The sequence below is a fragment of the Aptenodytes forsteri genome, unplaced genomic scaffold, assembly GCF_000699145.1.
Source record: "Aptenodytes forsteri isolate BGI_AS27 unplaced genomic scaffold, ASM69914v1 Scaffold72, whole genome shotgun sequence".
Lineage (NCBI taxonomy): Eukaryota > Metazoa > Chordata > Aves > Sphenisciformes > Spheniscidae > Aptenodytes > Aptenodytes forsteri.
The window spans coordinates 7,946,949-7,968,235 of NW_008796193.1; the positions used below are offsets into that span (position 1 = coordinate 7,946,949).

Consider the following 21,287-nt stretch of genomic DNA (forward strand, 5'->3'; position numbering starts at 1 on the left):
GCTGTCCGGGGTGGCAGTGGCTGGTCGTGGGGGTGGGGATCGGCTCTGGAGGGGGGTTTGTGGAAGAAGGAGTGGGTGCACAGCAAAGGGGGTTACAGCTGTAGGTGTCTCCACCTGGGAGAACAGCTTTAACTTTTTCAGTTACAGGGGAAAACCAGCGCTGTGAACTACTATAAGAGCCCTTTGTTGGTGTTACTGAGCAGAATTGCCCGTGTCAAGCGGTGCGATTTCATCGCTGTGGCTTGGTGCAGAAGTGCATTAAGTGCTTCGTTTTTGAGAAGCCTTTATCAGCTGATGAAGTGGTAAAATATTGCAGTTTGCAATAGAGTTCTGCTTCTAAAAACAGCTCAGGCTGGTGTTTACAATAGAAATAGACAAACAGCTTCCTGAGAAATTAGATCACTTCAGCAATACAGACCAGAGGCACTAGACGGATTTTCTGTTATGATTTTGACCTCAACTACAAAATTTGCTGTAATTCTTAAGTACCCGATGTAATCAGAAAGGGGAATGTTGTTTTTCTCAATTTCAATTTTCTTCTGAAACTTTGTTAGTTAATAAATTGCATTTAATGTCTTTTTATTTAGTCGCCCCAAAAATGTGGATGAAGTCGCCTTCCAGGATGAAGTTGTTGCTGTGCTGAAAAAGTCCTTGGAAGGTGCTGATGTGAGTGTAAAGATAACATCTACCCAATCAGTATGTTTAGGCAGAAGCTTTAGCCAGTGGTAACAAAAACTTCTCTTTTCTAACTCAGCAATGATCATTTTTACAGTGGTACTTTACAAACAAGCTAACTGGCTTGCTTGTAGTATGTTGTGATATATGTGTAAAACTTGTGATGTTTCCAGCCCTCTAAACATTGTAAAATTGTCAGCTCTGTGATGCAGTTTGGAATTTTTCTGGAAAAGCTTAATTGGTAAACTTCTTGTTAATAGTTTCAAATCTGGAAAGGCTTTTGTTGTGTCTACACTACTATTCAGCTAGTACTTTTGACAACCGTGTTTAGGAGGAGAGGGGAAATTTTTCTTTTGTAGAAAAGTCTGGATTGCCAGTCGTTCCTAAACAGTTCTGGTGATCTGTCAGTGCTTCTATGAAATTGCTGAACATTAAAACAAATATACTGTTTGCTAATGAGGGAAGTTTAAGTTTTAAGTGCCAGGTCTACTACTTAGATAGCGATCCCCAAACTTTTTGGGTTAAAGTTTCCAAGTAAGCCTCTTTGGCTTTAAAAAGCTACGTATGACAATTTCACTAACTTCACTGCAGTTTTGGCATCTGTGACCTAAGAATATGAAGAGGATGAGCAGAGCATTTTCAGTTGCTTTTGTTTACATTTGCATTTGCTTTTGGATAAAAATTTAGTAAATATTCAGTATGAATGATGGTTATTTCCTCCAAACCAGGTGATGGGGAGGTGGAGGGACTGAAGGGAGAAATAAAGTAGGTAGCCAAGAGATGGCTGTGCTTTCTTGTAAATCTAGACAATTCCTTCCTTCGTACTGAGACTGCTGAGACTTTTTTTTGCTCCACATTTCTCCTAGAGGGGTCATTCTTGTGCTCCAAAAGCTGTTTCTGTTTTCATGGACTGCTAATGCCAGCTGAAGTGGTTGTCTGAAAATGACATTTGTGATATGGCTGTCTGCTCACCAAGAGCTAAAAGGAACGATACGGACTTTTCAGAGTTTTATGCAAGAAGCCTTTCACTTGTAGTGTGCTCTGATGTGCACTATGCACAGGTAGTCTTTGGTATTGGAAAGTTTTATCTTATGACAATTTACTTTGCAGTTCTGGTTTTGACTAATGTGAATCTATTTCTACCTGAAAATATTCATTTAATCAGAACTTGCAAAAGCAGAAGTACTTTATTTGTTTGAGCATAGCTGGTACGACAGAACTGGGAAAGACTTGTATAATTCCTTTCTTTAGTTCATGTCTCCAGATTCAGTTTACTTTGAGAATGCTGTTATAATGTGACCTTGTCATGTAATGTTGTACCCATAGAAATCTGGGTTTCACAGGAGTGCTGCTATATTACAATATTTGTATAGTTGAGGTAATTAGTAAGGAACTATTAACAGCTAAGGAGAAATGAGGTGCTGCCACCTATTCTGTCTGGACACATCAGTCATGTAACATCGCTTAGGTGATGGGTTGTGAAGTTCTATTTTGAGCAACAGCTATTTAAAACCTTACAGCTTCTAGATCAGCAATGTTTCTTGGATTATGAGCCTAGTACACTTGTGTTGACTTTTTGCCTCCTGAGTTGAAAAGACAAATTATAATTTCCGCTTATGGTTACAGGCTTTGTATTCTGCCATAACTACCCAAACTCAGCAAGGCATTTGAGAACAAAATCATGCAAGTACTTTAAAATATTTGACGCTTTTAAAATTTGGACATTTTCATTAGTCCTTGAAAGGACTCATTCCGTCAAAAAGGCAAAAGTGTAATTTAAACTCTGAGGTGGCTGGTATTTATTTCAGAAGTTCTTACTGAATTTGGAGATCTGGGGAGATCAAAGAAACAGCTGTGACAACACTGTAGGTTTATGTAATGTGCTTTATTTAAACCTTAGCGTTGAAAATGGAGAGCCAGTCCTTTGTTGATTGGCCTGTAAGTATTTGTGGGCCTTGGTTTGGGAGCTGCTAAATGGAGCAGGACTTTTAAGTCCCTGATATATCTCCATCTGTAATAGCAAGCATCTGTCTTGTTATAAACTGGGGAGACCAGAGTCTAAGTGGTTTTGAACTGGAGAAATGGATTTCTGTCTGCCAGGACTGTGGATTTGTTGTTACTTTTTGCAAAGAAACTGACAAGTGTCATAGTATTCTTTAATTTTCGTTTACTTGATGCTATCTTAATGACTGAAAAGAGAGTTAGGTGTAGGATTATCATTGCAATTTACATCTTCATTTGTACTGAAACTTCTAGAAAAGGACTTGGGGTTTGCACTATATGTGGTAACTTTCCCATAAGCGGGATGATGCCTGCAGGTATCCTGCTTACCCCTGGCAAGCATTGAAAAATGGATAACCAGATCAGGTTGCAGTCTGTTTAAAAATACTGCCACAGTTACATAAAGGATTAGGCTGTGCTTGGTGAAAAAGTAGTGTAAATACTGGTGATAACTTCAGTGAGAAAACAGCATAAATGAGGTTGAAACAGAAACAGTAGTAAGGTGTGGGTTTAATGGAATTAGGAAACAGATTATTATTAAAACTTTTTACCTGCTAATGCTTGTTTTGAGAACTAGTAGAGTGTGAATTAGCAGAGAGGCATGAAATTATGAATCTCCACGAAACTGTCTACCCTTGCAGTGTGCTAACCTGACACGGCTGTTAGTGAATTTTCAGCTGCCATTCAGTAAACATTTCCTTTCCCTGGAGCTTTCCTAAAAGATATAGGGGGATAATAATGTTGTGGTGTCTAATTAAACCTGAAAAAACTTTTGTTAGTACTGAATGCTGTTCCACTTTTTAGTAACTAGGGAAACAAGCACCGAATGATTGGCAGAAAGAGTAGGCAAAACTTGAAATGGATTTATTTACTATAAATTGATTGAAGATTGAAATTCTTCTATCTGTACTTTTACAGTACATAGACAGTTGAATCTGTTCTCTGTGTCTTATCTTAGTTGTTAAAATGGGGTGCTTGTTACCAGACTGGTCTGTCTCTGTTTCATTTTCTGATCATGGATTGTGTACTCCTGCATTTTTCTCTGCTCTTTGGATGTCTTTGGTTTTGCTGTTCCCATTCTGTCTGCATTGCTTGCTATATTCAGTATAAAATTCTCTAATCTAATTTTAGTTGACTCTTTTTAAACATAGAACATTTATTAAGGGCTGGAAATCAAGTCAGACTGAGAGGTTTGTCTTTTTGCTATTGATCGGAGGGGACTCTTGGATTCTTGTACTAAGAATGTAGAACTGGAACATCCCCTACTCTCAAAAGCAGCAGTTTTAAAGTGCAGCCTGATAATTTGTAAGAGGGATTACTTGAAATAGCAGTATAGAAAGCTATCACTCCTATGTTAATTAGAAAGCTTCTCGATTTCAGCCAAAATTTAGTCATGGATAACTTATACAAATTTGGTTTATGCCAACTTTGTTCTTTGTCCCTGTGTTGCTCTGATATATTTATGGAGATCAGTTGTATTCCCTCTCAGCTTTTGTTTTGCTGAGCTAACAAAGTCAAACTCTTTAAAAAAGTCACTTCATGTAAGATAGGCTCTTCACTCCTTTAATCACCTTTCCCAGTTTGGATTCATCATTCTTGACTAAGGGTGACCTGAACTGTGTGTAGCTTTCTAGATGAAGTCTTACTAGCCCCACGTTAGTATTAGTAATTTTCCATCTGTATTGAAAGTGCACATCCTAGGACCACGTGTTGCACAGGCTTAAACTGTTCCTCTGACTGACAGACAAAACAAAGTCAGCTTGTATTTTATTCCAGCTGATAAATTCCAGACATCTAGCAGATATTTAGTTATATTCTCAAATTGTGAGATTTTATGCTTTGTGCTGCTAAATGTCATCCTATGTTACTACTGTGGTCTTTGCTGTGCTGCTTTGATCTTCCTGTGTCAGCATATTTCTTTAATGCATTCCTATTTTTCATGCTGAGGTTATTAATTAAATTATTCGAAAGATCAGCTAACCTAATCTCTTTAAGAAATGCCACTGGTCTCCTCCTTTGAAAAAATCCTTGGAGGGATGTAGAAATTTGCCAGCCCTATGCATTCCAGTCAGTTGTTGCAAGCATCTCTGTGATTAGTGTTAGGGTATGTCTGCATTGCACTCGCTGCAGTATAGTGCAGGCATTCACAAGCTACCTTGTACTTATTGCAGTTGGGTTAATGGGAGCACAGAATTCTCAGCATGGCTTGAAAAGGCAGTCTGGGGAGCTGAGTATGGGATAGTTAACCTGTGCCAAATTTTGTCACAGCTGCACTGCTAGTAGTATCCAGACTGTTTGAAGGGCATCCTTGGATAAATTTGCGTGTCACTGCAGTCATAACAGTAAGTTCTGTAGGCTTTAGTGATCTCAGACATGACCGGGAGGGAATATATCAAAATAAAATATAAATTGAAGTATCAATTTCGATAGAACATGCAATGGTGCCACCAAATAATGGTTTGTTCATGCTGTGTTATAGACAGCAACTGTTTGTCCTCCTTTAGAGCACGATGTGCAGTGACCTGGAAGTGAAAGACTTGGTATTATTTAACAGGAGGAGTAGATAGTTTCTGTTCTATTAGGTGCTCAGATTTTCAGTAGGTTTTTCTGTTTGTGGTTTGTTTTGTTTATTTGCTTTTTTTAAAAAACAGTGCCTTGCTGTTTCAGCTTCCCAATCTGTTGTTCTATGGCCCACCTGGAACTGGAAAGACTTCCACTATTTTAGCAGCTGCTAGAGAACTCTATGGGTAAGCTGGAATGAAGTTGCTTTGGTGTAATCGACTATCATGTGTCTTGTAATCATGTGACAGAGTGCCTCTGGTCATTGCCTGTTCTTATGTAGCTTCTAGGTCTTTTTCAGGAATATCTTCATATTCTAATTCAGCTCTAACGTGAGATTTCTTTCTCACTTGTCCTGTCACAAGTCATTGATTTCTGTTACCGATATAGACTTACAACACTTGAGACTAGCAGCCATGTAACCCTATAGCAAAGAGTATGAAAAGAAATGGCTTGCATATGCCTTACTGAACTTTGTAAAGGAATTCCAATTTTAATGATATATTCAGTAAGTTGTTAGCTACACGTAGATCTCAAAGCACTTCATAAAATGTCTGAATCGTAATCTTTCCATTATGCACCATTGAATTGTGTCTGGAAGTAATATTGGGAGTCAGACTAAAATTCAGCATGTGTACATTCATCAACTCACTTGTAACACTTGGGAGTTTGAGTAGTGAATTCAGTGACCCAGAAGCAAAAAATGGATGAGAAGGTGGTCTGATGTTATGAGCAAATCTAATGTTGACTTTAGTCCCTCACCCCACCCCCCATCATCATCTTTAATTTTTGGCTCATGTTGTTTTTTGGAAAGAACCACTTCTCGTTTAATAGTAGGAAGACAACTCCACATTGTGTGTCCATTTGAATTCCCAGAACTTAAAATCCACTGTATTCATATTTATTTTTTTTTATCAGAGGTGCTGCTGTATAGTACTGCTGCTAAATACTGCCTGTATTATACTTTCTAGATGCTTCTTTCTAGTAGTATTGCAATGGCAGAGCACTGCCAGTGACTGTATCTGGGAATTTTACTTGTTCTTCCACATGCTCACAGCATATAAATAGAAAGGCATATAACATAGTGCTCTGAACTTGTGAAGCCAACTTCCTACTTCTTTTTTCCTGGATAACTAATGTAATTTTACACTTCATTGTTTTCTGCAGTCTGAGAGGCAATTGTAAAAATAGCTAATGGAAATTCATACCTAACACTTAATAATCTCAACTTAACTGTCCTTTAACAAAGTATGTTATTTAGTAATGCTGGCAAAAATAATACCTGCCATTCAAAAAGGCCGGAAGGGTTGTTGGTATACTTTATAATAAATCATTACAAGAGTTAGCAGCTAACATCTTGTAATAAAAATTTTGCAGGCCTGAATTATTCCGGCAAAGAGTCCTTGAGTTAAATGCTTCTGATGAGCGTGGAATACAAGTGATTCGGGAAAAAGTGAAGGCTTTTGCTCAGCTAACTCCATCTGGAAGCCGTTCAGAGTAAGTGCTGGGTCAAAGCTGGCTCTGTTTGATGGACTTTCTTGCTTAGGACAAAGCATGTGGTTGTTTTTGTTTAGGTTAACTTTATAATTCTAATATAAATGATGGGTCAGCACTGCCCAGAAGTTTGCAACACATGCAGTGCTTTGGCTAAGCTTTGACTTCATGCAATTTCACGTTGAGAGTTTGAATACCTGAGATGAACTTCTACTAGTGCTGTTAGACTTAGAGAGAGGCAGACAAGGAAAACCCCAAAAGATCAAGCCTTCTAGATTGGTGATACGTCGCTGCCTTTGCAGATGTTGTCTGACTGCCATATAAAAGCTTCTTTGGGTGAACGGTGGTGGAAGTTGCTTCTGTAGTACCTCTAATCTGCAGCATCTTACACAAGGTGGGTGCTAGTTTATGAGATGCTAACAAGATTCTGGTGTTAGGTGGTGAGAAGCCCTGTACAGGTGAAGCCGTATGTGTGGAAAAAACAGATTGTGGAAAGTAGCAGGAAGAAAGTGCATGCCAGGACTATCTGGCAAGAAATGGTCTTGTGTACTGAAGTTAGTCTGTTGCAGTGTTCTTTTACAGGAAGCCTGTAAAAATAAGTGCTGCATTAGTTATTAAAAGAAGAAACTTAAAGCAAGAGTACATATTTTTGAGGACTTTTGCAGTATTCAAGTGTAGGTCTTTCTATGGGAACTCAGTCCCCCCTTATTACAAATATTAGTCTGTTATCTAAAAATAATTGAAAAAGATCGAACCTCTGAATATGTTCTATTTATCCTGTATAAATACTTAAGTATATGACTTGCAGTGATTTCTTTTTTTTTTTTTTTTTTTTTACTTGGTCTATACATTGCATGTCTCCTGGATAACAGATTTCTTATTTTTTCAGTGGTAAAGTCTGTCCTCCTTTTAAAATTGTAATCCTGGATGAAGCAGACTCAATGACTTCAGCAGCCCAGGCAGCCTTAAGACGTACAATGGAAAAAGAATCTAAAACAACACGTTTCTGCCTTATTTGTAACTACATCAGCAGGTATGTGTGGAATTTGTTGCTTATTTGGACTTGTTGCTCTTCCTATTCTGTACTCTTTTTTTTTTTTTCCTTTTTTTTCTTCTTCACTGAGAGGTTGATATCTAGTTTTCATAGTTAATAGAGATGTAACTGTGAATACAAGACTGAAGACAACGTTTAGGTATCAACTTTTACAGTGTTGCAGTTTTAAGGTTATGTTGCCCTTTTCTGCCTTGATAGCTTTGTCTGTATGAACTTGACCCATGCATTCATTTACCGAGCGCTTACCTTCCTTTCTTTCAGAATAATTGAACCCTTAACATCTCGATGCTCCAAATTCCGCTTCAAGCCTTTGTCAGACAAAATCCAGCAGCAGAGGCTATTGGATGTTTCTGGGAAGGAACATGTGAAAATCAGTAGTGAGGTAACTTCATGGTTGCCATGTAATTTTATTGGTTAATCCAGTGCATAATTGCATTACCGTGAAAGGGGCTAAGTCAGCATACTTTTGCAGACTGCTCAATTGTATTAAATACAATATATAGATTCATTTAGATATTATTCTCCTTCCATAGATGGGATGAATTTTAAGAGTCTTCCTAAAACCAGAGAAATGTCTACCAGAGCAAGTTGAAGCTAAACTGTAGGGCTTTTTGTTCTGTGCTGAGCATACTTGCATTAAACCGTGCTTCATTCTGAAATTGCCAGCACACATTTATATTAGCAGAGAGGTTGCTTTGTAATTTGTGTATTGTGCCTGTCTGTGACAATCTGCTTTAGGCACTACTTGATGTTTTAAAATCAATGTGCTGAGAAAGTGTGCTGGATTTTAAATAACAGTGAACATATAACTTGGCATTTTCTGACATTATTTTTCAGGCAGTATCTTACCTCGTTAAAGTGTCAGAAGGGGACTTAAGAAAAGCAATTACTTTTCTTCAAAGTGCCACTCGCCTAATGGGCGGGAAAGAGATCACAGAGAAGATAGTCACTGAAATTGCTGGGGTAAGCTGTGCTTTACAATTTCTCCTGTAATTAGTCTGAAAAGCATTTGTGTAGTAAGTGTACTTGCTACCTGTATCTACCTTTGCTCAAAGCTTGATTAAAAAATTGTTATATTATACCCATTAGTATTGCAGTATGGTACTGATACACTATCCACCAGAATTTTAAAGACTCCCTGATTCTGTACACTTACTACATAGCAAGTTTCTAGCAACTTATTCTGTAAGTCAAGGAAAACTGTAAAATAGTCTTATCATTCAAACTGAAGTTGAAATACTCTGCCCACGAATGCAAAATGTATTGCCTTTTCTGGGACAGTAGACTAGAACGTCTTTTTGGCGCGCTTGTGTGTGTGTGTGTGTGTGTCTATGTAAGTATAGATCATTGCAAAATACGGTTTGGAAACACCACAGGGGAATGACTTTCAGTAGCAGCTCATTTTCAACTTAACGTTCCCAGTGACAGTGTCTCTTCAAGGATCTGTGTAGATTTTGCTTTTTAACAAAACAGCAGTGATTTCTTCTAGAATGACATAGATAATACCGACAGGGACGGGAGAAACCTGAGAGGAAATGCATTTAATGAAACTTGTGTGAAGGTGTTCCTATAGCAACAAAACACTTACCCCCTGAAGCAAGAAATGTAAGATGAGGAGTTGAGGAGCTGAAGAATAAATGGGCTTTAATGATGGACACACTTCCCTTGAAGGTGCTATCATCATAGCTAATTGCAAGGGTTGCGAGGTTTTCACTTTGATAGAACCAGAGGCAATTGCTACCGTGCATGTTTTACAGAACAGTTATAAACAATTTTCTCAGTGAACTCGTTCAGTTTTGTGTATCTAGCTGTAGAAAAGAGCTGGATTTCACTTACAGCTATCTGTAAATCACAATTTCTAAGAAACCTGGCGGAAGTTGACTGTAATGATAAGAAAGAGAAGCATGAAAATCCATTATTGAATAATGCTTGTTTAAACCAAAGGAACCCAACTTTACATCTTCATAAAGACTTCCAAGTTCTTGGTCGTACATAACTTTTGTGGCCCTGGAGTGACCTTAGTACAAAAGATTAATAACGAAGCTTTGAAACCAAACCGTCCAGACACTCAACTGACAGGAATGACAATGAGTAGAGGGGAGAATGTGGGCAGTGCTGCTCTGCTCAGAGCTAAATAATGGCATCTGTCAACTTTTTTTCTTCTGATTTATTGTCTGATCTGGTTGCATTGGGCTTTTTTTGTATGTCCCTTGTGCGTCACTGGAGAGAAAACTGATTTGCTGTTTTGCTTAGGTGTAGAATGGTACAGAAAGCATTGGCTGATCTAATTGTTGAAGTAGGTCCTCCACTTAGTCAGTGTCCTGAATAAGCGATTGTTTGTTGGGTTTATGAAAGTGACTTTGACAGTTCACTATCATTATATGGGGTTTATTTTAATATCACCAATATAGGACAAATATTACAGCCTAGCTCTCACTCTTAAAGCTTAGTGAGTCTGTCTTATATACTTGCTTGAAAGTGGTTGGGTGTGTAGAGGAATGAAATGCTAAAATGGCCTCCTTCATAAGCAGTTTGTATCTGTTACTGTATGCATCAAATTCAATTTTAAGTTTACAAAGTTGAAATTAAGAAATGTAACTTCTTGTTACAGGTCATCCCTAAAGAAACAACTGAAGAACTGCTATCTGTTTGCCGGAGTGGTTCATTTGAGAAACTGGAAACACTGGCAAAGGTAGAGTCCTCTTAGTGCTCTAGCCTGGGTATTTTTTCCAGGTCACTGCCCTGTGAATCTTTTGTTGCTGGGCTGCAGCTGAAGAACGTTTGGCCTCAGGTCGGTTAGGATGCACACTTCAGGAAGCATGTCTTTTACCAGGTAGTACTCTGATCTTTCCCTTCTGAGGAAGAACTGTCAAAGCTGCAAATAAGATTCCCTACCAATGTGAGTCTGGCTTTCTCCTGAGTTAAACTGGTGACCTGTGGAGCTGTTAGGCTGAATTAGGCAGAGTAGGAATTCCTAGCGAGACACTTGGATCAGGCCTTTAGAACTGCGTCTTCAGCAGACTGGTCTCTGGACTAGTCACCTTCTTCATTACACGGAAGCTGTGTTAGATGAGAACTATCTGAATAAAGCTGTAATAAGTCTTCAGTTTTAAAATACTTCATGTTAATCTTACGGTACATTAGTGAGTAAGTTTGTCTTACAAACTGCAGTGACTTAAAATAGATCTTGCTGGAGAAGACACAAGCTACTGGTTTATAGAGGTGGATTTCTTTTCTTTAATACAAAAAAGGTTCTTGCTCTCTTTGAAGAATGGGAAATTCCTAATCTCCTGAGTTTAAAGGAGGCTCAGACAGTCTTGAGCTGGATTTTAAATCAAGGAGTTGTCCCTGGCAGAGGGGAGCATGCCATGGTACCGTTCTCCCAGTGAAATGTTCCATGCCTGTATGAAAAAAGCCAGTATTGGTCAGCCTCCTGCTTTTTACTTGGCTGAGCCTCATCGGATAGTTTTGGCAGGACCTCTGGTTTTGAGTCTGGATCTGTTCTTCTGTAAACTTGCAGCAAATCTTAAAATTGTTGTGCCAGGATTTGCGCAGCTGTCACTGCCTTACACTTCCACATTTACTTATCATGATGTCTAATACGTGTTGATCTTAAGAGGTGAGGATACGGATTTTCTAAATCCTTAGAGCTGGTATGGTCTTTCATCAGACCATGATCTAATCTAATGTAGTAGTTTGGAACTGTTCTCCAGTTTCTAGAGTAGGTGGGGCTTTTGTTTCAGATAATAGTGCTCAATATGCAGTTGACACAATTTGAATGCATACTTCTGTAAAGCATGGGTGTATATTTTGCTGTACAGAAAAATAAGGTTGCACCAACTCTTTTTATGTTTTCATAAACTTCTCTCTGCCTAAATGGCTTTGTGGACTACTGTTCTCAATATTTGCTGGTTTTGTAACTGGGCACTACTGTGGTTTTTTTATTTATTTTTTTTTTTAAAGCTATCTTTAGTTGCCATGGCTTTTAATTTATTAAAAAAGTTTTGGCCTTACAGATCTTTGTATGCCTGAGGCTAGCAACTACCAGATGAAGAAAACAAATCAAAGTAGGTGGCACTTTAGAATGTGAAAGCTGCGCAACTGCCACATGATGCTGTGGATGCTGAGCTTTCCTGATTTTAGAATAAGATTGGACAGGTTCAGTGGAGGTTGTTAAATGCTTAAAATGTCGCTTGCTCACAAAATCCCCAAGATGTAAATTGTCAGAAGCTGGAAGAATATTTGGGCAAAATTAGTGCTGTGTGCCTGCCATGCTCTTGCAGTCTTTCCTAGGTGCTCACTTTGGGTCACTGTCAGGCAGGATGCTGGGCTATGTACAAACTCTACTGACTTGTCCTCTAAAATGTGAAAGTTCCATAATAAATTTCAGTACAGCCTTTCAGTTCAGACAGAATTTTTCAGATTGGTTTTCTGGTTTGTGGTGTTTCTGCTGCTGAATTATTTCCATTTTCTTCTGTCCCTGACACAGAATCTCATAAATGAAGGGTATGCTGTTGCTCAGCTTGTAAACCAGCTGCATGATACTGTTGTTGAGAGCGAAGATTACAGTGACAAGCAGAAATCTGTCATAGTCGAGAAACTTGCGGTAAGTCTGTAGCTGGAGTTAAAAAACCCCACATGAATCTCCAATGATTAATTTTTGTTTATTCACTGTTTCCCAAGAAGCATACATAACTATTTATTTTGATTTTTAGTTCTGAATTTTCTTGGCGTGACCTAAATTTTTGTTCTGAGAAATCTCATGAGAAGGAATTGAAATCCAGTTAGGTGAATTATTAGCCATATTTAATTGTTCTAATGGTGCTCAAGCAAGACGTTTGTGGGTTGGTTGGTTTAAATATAAATTGAGAGGGAAAATTAAGGCAAGATTTTAAGTCAGCACTTAAACAAATTGGGAACTGCAAAATGCAAGTTTTTGTTCTAGTGTGTAAAATATGCCTTTTCAAAAAAAGTTAATTAACTTGCTAAATTTTGGCCAAGAAGAAGAGACAGCTGTGGTGGAGGTTCTGCTAAATTCACTGAAGAAAGGCAGATAGCGTTGATGACCTGCAGGGTGATGCTCCTAGCAGTTAGTTGCAGTGCAAATGGCGCATCCCTTCCCGTATATAAACTGTCACATCTTGGCCTCCTCAAGAAGAGGGAGGCCGGAGAGGTAATTTTCCCCCATTTGGTATGACAGGTATGTAGGCGATGTGTGGCTGCTGGAGAAGTCGTTGCCAATTAAGTAAACAGTTGGCAAGCTTCATCTTGGTGTTCTCCATTGTACCCTAAGAGACAGCTGTCCTGAGCACCACCATTTTAAGAGGGTTTTACCTTCTCTTTTCTGTTTGCAGGAAGTGGACAAATGCTTGGCAGATGGTGCTGACGAATACTTGCAGCTGATGAGTCTCTGCGCCCTTGTGATGCAGCAGCTAACGCAGAACACTTAACAACTCCTCCAGCAGTGGCTGGCAGCAGAGTAGAGCAGCTTTTTGTTTCGTGGGCAGCTGAGGTTCTGAGGGCAAGGGACCTGTGTACTTTTGTACTGCTTTTTGCAATAAAAGGACTGCTCAGCAGTTGGAAAAGCTCATGCCGGAATACTTTTTATACACTAGGTTAAAGAGATCTCTGGCTGCTGAGGGGGCAGTAATGCTCCTGCGCTGTAGTTCTTTGTTGTGGATTTACATGTGGAAAGGTAAATGCGTCAAAAATGAGTGTATACATACTATTGTTAGTCATCATCAGCTGAGCTGAGAAAGAAAGGAGGGGTTGTTCCTTTCGGCCCATGTTGCTTGGTTTTGAAAATGCAACTGGGCAAGAAGATCACATCTGTACTGAACACAAGGCTTCAGGGAGAACCCAGCTCCTGAGGGAACAGCTCATGCCACCTCCATCTTGTATTGCACCCTTTAGCATTACATGCTCTAAAAATCGCTCTCTAGTTGAAGTATTGCAACACACTCATTTCACTCAAGCTACAGAACAAAAAATGCAGCATGAAGGGTAGGACATGGGTCATAGCACATTCTAAAGAAGTTGCTTAGATTTTCCCCAAGTCTCATTCTGTTGTTGCTCACAAAACTATTTTTTAAAGGTTTTTCCTGTGTAAAGAACAGAGCTCTCAGTGGTGGTTGAGCATCTTTGGGGTAGTCCTGGACCTCTTCCTTTCATTGATGCTACTTTGAACACCTGTTGGGATTCTTTTTGGTTGGAAGTTGAATTCTCCGTACTGCCCCACCTCCCTGAAAAAAGCCCTCAGGCTGGTGGCATCATTGATGCAGGCAGTGGGCTTTTTCATCAAGTCAGTACAGATTAAGTGAGCTATTTTCTACTCTGATGAAAGGGTATTTCAATGTTACAGACACACATCCACCACCTGTGAGCCATCACAGGGGAATAGCCTCTGGCAGGTCAAGCTCACCATCTACAAGCCATGGTAGTAACTCCAAAAGCAGCCCCTGCAATTACCAACGAAGCTGAGAACCACCAAGGCAGCCAGTAACTGATAAAGCACAGGGGGTCTGGACACCAAGCACCCTCCGTGCTTCACTGAAGACAGGTCAGACACAGCTGCTATCACCCTCCCCTCTTAACCAAGAAGCAACTGTTTACAATTTAAGTGAATATAGAAGTATTTTATTGAACATTCAAACTTCATTAAGACATGTGCAATATGGCAAATTTTACTGGGTTTAACCCTAACTAAGACAATAGTATGATTGCTTGCTTGCTGGGGCTTAGCAACAGGGTCCAGATCACACTTACCACTAATTAAATACTTTATTGAATAAATACATATGAAACAAAAATGCATTTTAATGCTCTTATAAAAGGTTAGAGATTTTGAAAGGCCTTTCCAATTCAATCTGAAGTGTAAGTACATACAATAAAGGAAGGTAGGCTAGTTTAACATAATTGGCTGACTTTATACAGCACTTATATCTTTTAGTCCATAAGTAAATTATTAAATGATAAAGAACATCTAATACAACCACTTCTATGGAACTAGGAAATAAATTTCTAATAAAGAAAAAATTTACAGACCCCATGACAACATAATTGGACTTTATACAGCACTTATATCTTTTAGTCCATAAGTAAATTATTAAATGATAAAGAACATCTAATACAACCACTTCTATGGAACTAGGAAATAAATTTCTAATAAAGAAAAAATTTACAGACCCCATGACTTTCCACCCAACCCCAACAGTCTAACCCTAAAGTGGATAAAGCCAATGGCTTTCCCCACAAGAGCTCACGACAAAAAGTCGCTTCGCTTATCAAAAATCTGTATTTCTGATCCGTTATGAGCATTGAGACAAGATTCAATATATCCCCAAAGAAAGAAGCACAATGCACGTTGTGAATCGCCTATTCAGCAACAGCGAGCACTGCATTCAAAACCACCTCATCCCAGGGATTAAATGAGATCAGCCACATTCATCGGCATCTCCTCCACTGTAGTATTGTAGAAAGTCTCAATGTCTCGCAGGATCCTCTTGTCCTCTTCAGTGACAAAATTTATAGCCACGCCTTTTCTGCCAAAACGACCACCCCGGCCAATTCTGCACAAAAAGAAAGCACATTTACACACAAGTTAGCTACTCTAATCCGCTTCAAACCATTGCAAGATCCATTCATTAACTGCTGCTCTTTTATCTGCCACTGGCCAGTTTATGCTGTATTTACAGGACTAGCCGCTACCAAAGTCATGTCTGGTCAGGAAAAACTAGCAGTTAGTGCCAAGAGTACAGAAGAAGTGTCCATCCTACGGAGAGTAGCAGAGCAGAAAAGGTTACTCTTTTGGCTGCAAAGTAAGATCTTTATTTAACGGTTGGTACTGTGGTAGGAAGTCCTAGCTTGGCCTCCCTCCCCTCTGTTCAGCTAACACACCCATACCACGTGCATCCAATCCCAAGCACGTGGCAAACAAAAGATAAGCTACAGCTACTGTTCAGAAGTCGGACTGTTCCCAAGTTAATCCAGTTATATCCAGTAACATGGAACAGCACACTCAACTTGAGAATTTTATAATTCAATGTAACTGTTTCCAGTGGGAAAACTTAGGGTTGTTTTTTTAACAGAAAAATCCAAGCTCAACATTTTTGCGTAAGCCCAAGTCAGTCACTAACGCATCACAGTACAGTTTAGTTACACCCATCAGTTCTACCTTCCTGCAGACCGCACAGTAAAGCACCTAGTCAGCAAAAGCTAAATAGACAAAAATGGCTCACAGAACTTAGTGAATAATCATGACAAAAGAAATATATAAATACCGACTCGCTCTTTATTCAAACTGTGCCGCTTACGAATCCACGTCCTAAATTACGTCAACGCCGTTTCTGAGCACCATCTTGTGTCATCAACTGCTGCTATCGACTCCTGTATTTTTTTACATCAAGTAACAAAGCACAGTTTACTTAATTTAGGGACAGTCACTAGAAGCAGTTAACTAAACCTAGGGAAACAAAACTCAAGTTGCTACCAGAAGACACACACCACAGAGGAAAGAATCCCACTGTAAGAGGAGCTACCGAGAACAAGCAAGGCACACGAAACATGAACACAGTTGGACCTCCAGAAGCGAAGGCAGTCCTATACAACTGGTTTGCTAAGAATATTGAGGTCCAGCCACTGAGCAACAGCAACTGAAGATGAGCTAGGACCTACAGATCAAGCTAACACTGCTCTTCAAGATGCTGTGCCAGTAATGGCTTTTGCAGCCATACTCCACAACCTACCCGACAAAAAGGCACTTCAGTAGCCAGCCATTTCCCCAGATCTCAGCAATGATGATTGATTAACCATCACTGAACTCATCACACATCTAAGTTTTCCCACTGCTTTATTGTCCAAAAGTTCTGATCCTCCCTCGTTTCGGAACCATAGCTGTGCAAGTCAGGGCTTTTTTTAGAGCAAAACCACAAGCAGTTTATCTCCTGCTAGCTTTTTAGCAGTGACAGTATGAACAGATGCGTAACACCTCCTGTTACTGGTAAGGACTAAAGGGAAAAACAGGTGAGGTTCTGTGCTCATTTCTGTAGCAGACGTGACACTCGGCGTAGCGCACCAACTAGAGGATAGAGCCAACTAACCTGTGAATGTAGTTTTCACGATTGGTTGGCAGGTCATAATTTATAACCAGTGAAACTTGCTGCACATCAATGCCACGAGCCTGAAAAGCAATACAGAGTCTTTAGTGCAAGTCACAGGCTTTAGATTAAATCATTTATGCCGTGCTTTTGTCGACCACAAGGTTAGTGATGAACTACAACTGTGTAGTCCATAGTGGAGCGTAGTCTTTACTCTTCCAAGAAGCTCCAAACAGTTCAGGCTACAAGAACCTTCACTGCATTATGAAGCTTTTGGCACCAGGTTTAAACAGGAATGTGTTCAGTGTAAGGTAATACTCACCAGCAAGTCAGTGGTGATCAGGACACGGCTTGATCCTGACCTGAACTCCCTCATGATAACATCCCGTTCCTTCTGGTCCATGTCACCATGCTGCAAGGTTAAAAAGTTTTAATTACTACAGTTCCAATACTCAACTGGAATTTCCTTTAAAAAACAAAGTGATGTATGAAACCCAGCGTCCCTACCTGCCGTGGGAACAAAGCAGGTAGGGATAGAAGGAAGCATTTTTCTTTAAGCAGGGGGAACGATAATACAGCACTGCGCAGCTATATTATAACTTTCCTGCTTTTCATTCAAATGTAGCTCGTTACGATTTGTTTTTCAATACGTACATGGCATTTCAGAAGTTACATGCAAGTTATCAATTCTTACCAGAGCTGAGACTGTGAAGTCCCTGGCATGCATTTTCTCTGTAAGCCAGTCTACTTTTCTCCTTGTATTCAGGAAAATAACAGCCTGTGTAATGGTCAGTGTCTCATACAAATCACAGAGAGTATCCAGCTTCCACTCCTGAACAGAACAAAGAAGATCAGGAAACGTGCCATGCCACTGAGTTCAGTACGTAACAAGAATCCCAAACAAGGACTAAAACTCTAGAGCAACAACCAAGCATGCTCTAACATGCCATTATATTCAGTATGACCTGAAAGGCTGGAGCAAGACATCAAGCCAAGTTTCTGCATCAACTGTTGCACCAAATCTTAAGACACAGGACACTGGACATTAAGAAAGAGGTCCACCCTAGTCATTTTTGATCCAGTGCGTAGTTTTTCTTCTTCTTGCATGTACTCTACTAGCATTATTACAGAAACCAAAGCTCAGCCTTGGTTTCTGTAATTTTAGCACAGTGCTTTAACAAGAAGAGAACTTGAACTTAAGTCTTCCAGCCAGAGCAAGTACAACTGATACCAACCTCTCTCTCAACATTAATGTAGAATTGCTTGATACCCTCCAGAGTCAGTTCTTCCTTCTTCACCAAAATACGTATGGGATCTCTCATGAACTTTTTGGTCACTTCCAACACATCCATTGGCATTGTAGCTGATAGCAACACAACCTAGAATGCATTACTCGGTGTTAGCTTGTGCCTAGGACACCGGTTTTGATGTAGACAATTCAGTAGTTCTCAGCTACACTGTAGCCAAACCCGCATCCATCAGTTTAACAATGTAGAAGCTGTTTTACCTGGATGTTTGTGCTTAATTTTTGAAAGATCTCATAAATTTGATCCTTAAATCCACGGCTCAACATTTCATCAGCTTCATCCAGAACAAACATTTTGATCCATTTAGGTGCTATTAAAAAAAAAAAAAAAAGAGTATCACATCAAGTTTCAGAAACACACTGAATACTTATTAATGTTACTCTCCTTTAGGACTACGCTTTCCAGTACAACTCTCTACAAATGACAGCACATGCATTATTTAAGCCCTTACTTCAGAAACACACTGAATACTTTTATTAATGTTACTCTCCTTTAGGACTACGCTTTCCAGTACAACTCTCTACAAATGACAGCAAATGCATTATTTAAGCCCTTACTAGGTGTGAAATTTATATTGTAAATTTATTATGAAGAGCAAAATTAATTATACTTACAAAGGTAGCGTCTGTTTAACATATCAAACACACGCCCTGGAGTTCCGACCACAATGTGTGGAGCCTCAGCCTGAAGTTTTTGCATTTCATTGCGAACATTTGTACCGCCAATACAAGCATGGCATGTTGCTCCCATGTAATCTCCAAGGGCCAGAATTACCTTTTGAATCTAAAATAAAACCCTTCCATTAGTAGTAGTTCCTGGTACATTAAAGATTAAGCCCTGTTATCACTGGAGCTTATGCACTTTGGAAGCTAACAGAGCTAACAAGAATTATGCAGCTCTAATGGTTAGAAAAGACAGTTGCTAATGATTTTGCCCCACTGCTTGTTGTTGAAGTTGTTCACTAGAAAGCTTAAGTCAGAGGGGCATTTAATTCAATTTTTGTCCTTACTATAGTTGAACTAGCTAAAGTGACTACCATGCATCTGCTATTGTTAAGTTAAAAAGCAGGGCCTCCAGAGGTCAACCCAAGTTTTGAACTGCTAAGGCCTGCATGTGAAGCACTTGCAGAAAGTTCCTAAGAGCACAGAAGTGCACTGCTATATGCCAGGCTTCGAAACAAGCCTCACCTCACCAATGTCTTCAGAGTAGAACAAAGGCTAAACATTCTGATCAGAGGTTCTTGTTCCACTGATCTGCTTTTTTTTTTTAATAGATTTCTTTCCTGTCTGATTTAGTATGTTTAGTTTTACCTTCAAGAAGAATCTTCACTATAGCACTGGCATCTCAGTATATTCTAGTTGAAAGACAGGAAGTTGTATATGATCTATTTTCTACTCCCGAGTTTTGTTCAACATTTCATCTTAAGACCCCGTACTACTGATATACATTAATCCTAAAAATTAAGTATCCTCTAGATTTTGTTAAACACTCCCACTTAGTAAAACCGAATACCAAGCCTTCAAGGTCAAGTAGACATGCAGTAACATTGTCAGGAAAACATCACAAAAATACAAAAACAATGAAGTGACCACATGCGCACTGCAGTTTTCATGTTGCACAACTGCACGCAAGTTCAAATAGCTTCCAAAAAGTATGTTTTGTTTCCACTCAGAACACTGTGCTTTAATAACGTATCTTGTATTTTGTTTTTCTGCTGAAGATGCTCCCTCAGAACTATACACAGCATAGGAGCTGGCTCCTGCAACCCTGCCCCAGCACACCCTCCATGTGCATCAGCTCAACTTTTCAAGCAGGCAGAGAACTTGTGGGGCAGAAGCCAGTTTATATCCCCCATTACTCAACACAAAAAGGGTTCTGAATGGATATTAGTTACAGCCCCTTAAGAAGTCTGTTTGTTGTCTCACAGTTGTGAAACCTGAAACCTATGCAACACACAAGCAGCTTTTTTTTTAACTACACTATCAATACCTGTTGAGCCAGTTCTCTGGTAGGGGCCAATACTAGTGCTTGGGTCTCCTTGAGATCAATCTCCAACTGCTGCAGGATGGAAATAGCAAATGTGGCTGTCTTGCCAGTACCTGACTGAGCTTGAGCAATCACATCATACCCTAAAAAAAGTAGGATACACATTTACTGCTCCCACACAGGTCATTCATATTTAGTTTTATTTTATTCCCTTTGAAATAAGTGATCAGTATTAAGAGTTCTCTCCATTTCAGGTCAGTCCCGAAAGATGGTGTACCATCATATCACTTGTGCAATAAGGATTAAAAATAGGTACCATCGCACACTAATAAAACAGCGTATGCATTTTACAACTTTCCTTATTATCCGATGTTGATATCGACAAATGAATCACCTGCATACCTTTGATGCATGGAATAATAGCTCTCTGCTGAATAGCCGAAGGCTTCTCAAAACCATAAGCATAAATGCCCCTTAGAAGGGATTCTTTTAAATTCATATCATCAAAATTGTCAACAATCTCATTCCAATTGCTCTGTAATAAAGAAAAAATAGAAGATATTAAATCCAACACCTATTTCCCTCAGTGATTAAATTCCCAAGTCAGTTCACATGTGCTCACCTCAATGACACCATCGGGGTCCATTCCCTCTGGGCCGCCATGGTCTCTGTCACCAAATAGAACAAGCCGTTAGCACAGTAGCAACTAACATGCAGAAGCGAGTTGACACCTTGGCTGCCAAAAGCCATATCTGGAACCCGTGACAGATCATTCTAGCAGGTGCTTTGATATTTTGCCAGTGGAGGAACTCCTACCCTCTCCCCACTGGCTTGGGTGCCACTAACGCAAGTCCTCAGCTCTCAACGTCACACAAGATCATCCAAGCCTTCAAGCCACAGCGAGGCTCAGTGAAGAAAAACCCACCAGAAAAACATGGCTCAATCCCAGGTGAACAGCCTTGCCTATTAAAAAAACCAGCCGGCCAGCAACGACCGCATGTTCCAGCGTACAGCGCCCCCCTCACGGAAGGCATCTGTTTAAGGCGGGGCTCCGCACGCTGGGCCCCGCAGTTGTGGGGAGGGAGCAGGGCAATGGCTGCCACTGCGCACGCTAAG

At 39.7% G+C, this 21,287-nt stretch overlaps 2 protein-coding genes across 2 annotated transcripts in view; one reads left to right on the forward strand and one right to left on the reverse strand.

The window, feature by feature from the left end:
• The window catches only part of RFC4 (replication factor C subunit 4), a 13,733-nt gene extending 363 nt beyond the window's left edge, over nt 1–13,370 (forward strand). The window contains exons 2-10 of the mRNA XM_009288058.2: nt 588–666; nt 5,344–5,423; nt 6,613–6,732; nt 7,619–7,762; nt 8,045–8,165; nt 8,621–8,746; nt 10,395–10,475; nt 12,273–12,389; nt 13,138–13,370. Of these exons, the coding sequence (XP_009286333.1) occupies nt 588–666; nt 5,344–5,423; nt 6,613–6,732; nt 7,619–7,762; nt 8,045–8,165; nt 8,621–8,746; nt 10,395–10,475; nt 12,273–12,389; nt 13,138–13,233 (964 nt within the window). The 3' untranslated portion in view covers nt 13,234–13,370. The remainder of the gene's footprint in view (nt 1–587; nt 667–5,343; nt 5,424–6,612; nt 6,733–7,618; nt 7,763–8,044; nt 8,166–8,620; nt 8,747–10,394; nt 10,476–12,272; nt 12,390–13,137) is intronic.
• A 1,694-nt stretch (nt 13,371–15,064) lies between these two features.
• EIF4A2 (eukaryotic translation initiation factor 4A2) overlaps nt 15,065–21,287 on the reverse strand; it is a 7,088-nt gene continuing 865 nt past the window's right edge. The window contains exons 2-11 of the mRNA XM_009288059.2: nt 20,794–20,839; nt 20,574–20,706; nt 20,175–20,314; nt 18,800–18,968; nt 18,386–18,495; nt 18,114–18,257; nt 17,573–17,710; nt 17,201–17,290; nt 16,882–16,961; nt 15,065–15,351 (exon numbers count right to left, since the gene is read on the reverse strand). Coding sequence (XP_009286334.1) covers nt 15,207–15,351; nt 16,882–16,961; nt 17,201–17,290; nt 17,573–17,710; nt 18,114–18,257; nt 18,386–18,495; nt 18,800–18,968; nt 20,175–20,314; nt 20,574–20,706; nt 20,794–20,839 — 1,195 coding nt within the window. The 3' untranslated portion in view covers nt 15,065–15,206. The remainder of the gene's footprint in view (nt 15,352–16,881; nt 16,962–17,200; nt 17,291–17,572; nt 17,711–18,113; nt 18,258–18,385; nt 18,496–18,799; nt 18,969–20,174; nt 20,315–20,573; nt 20,707–20,793; nt 20,840–21,287) is intronic.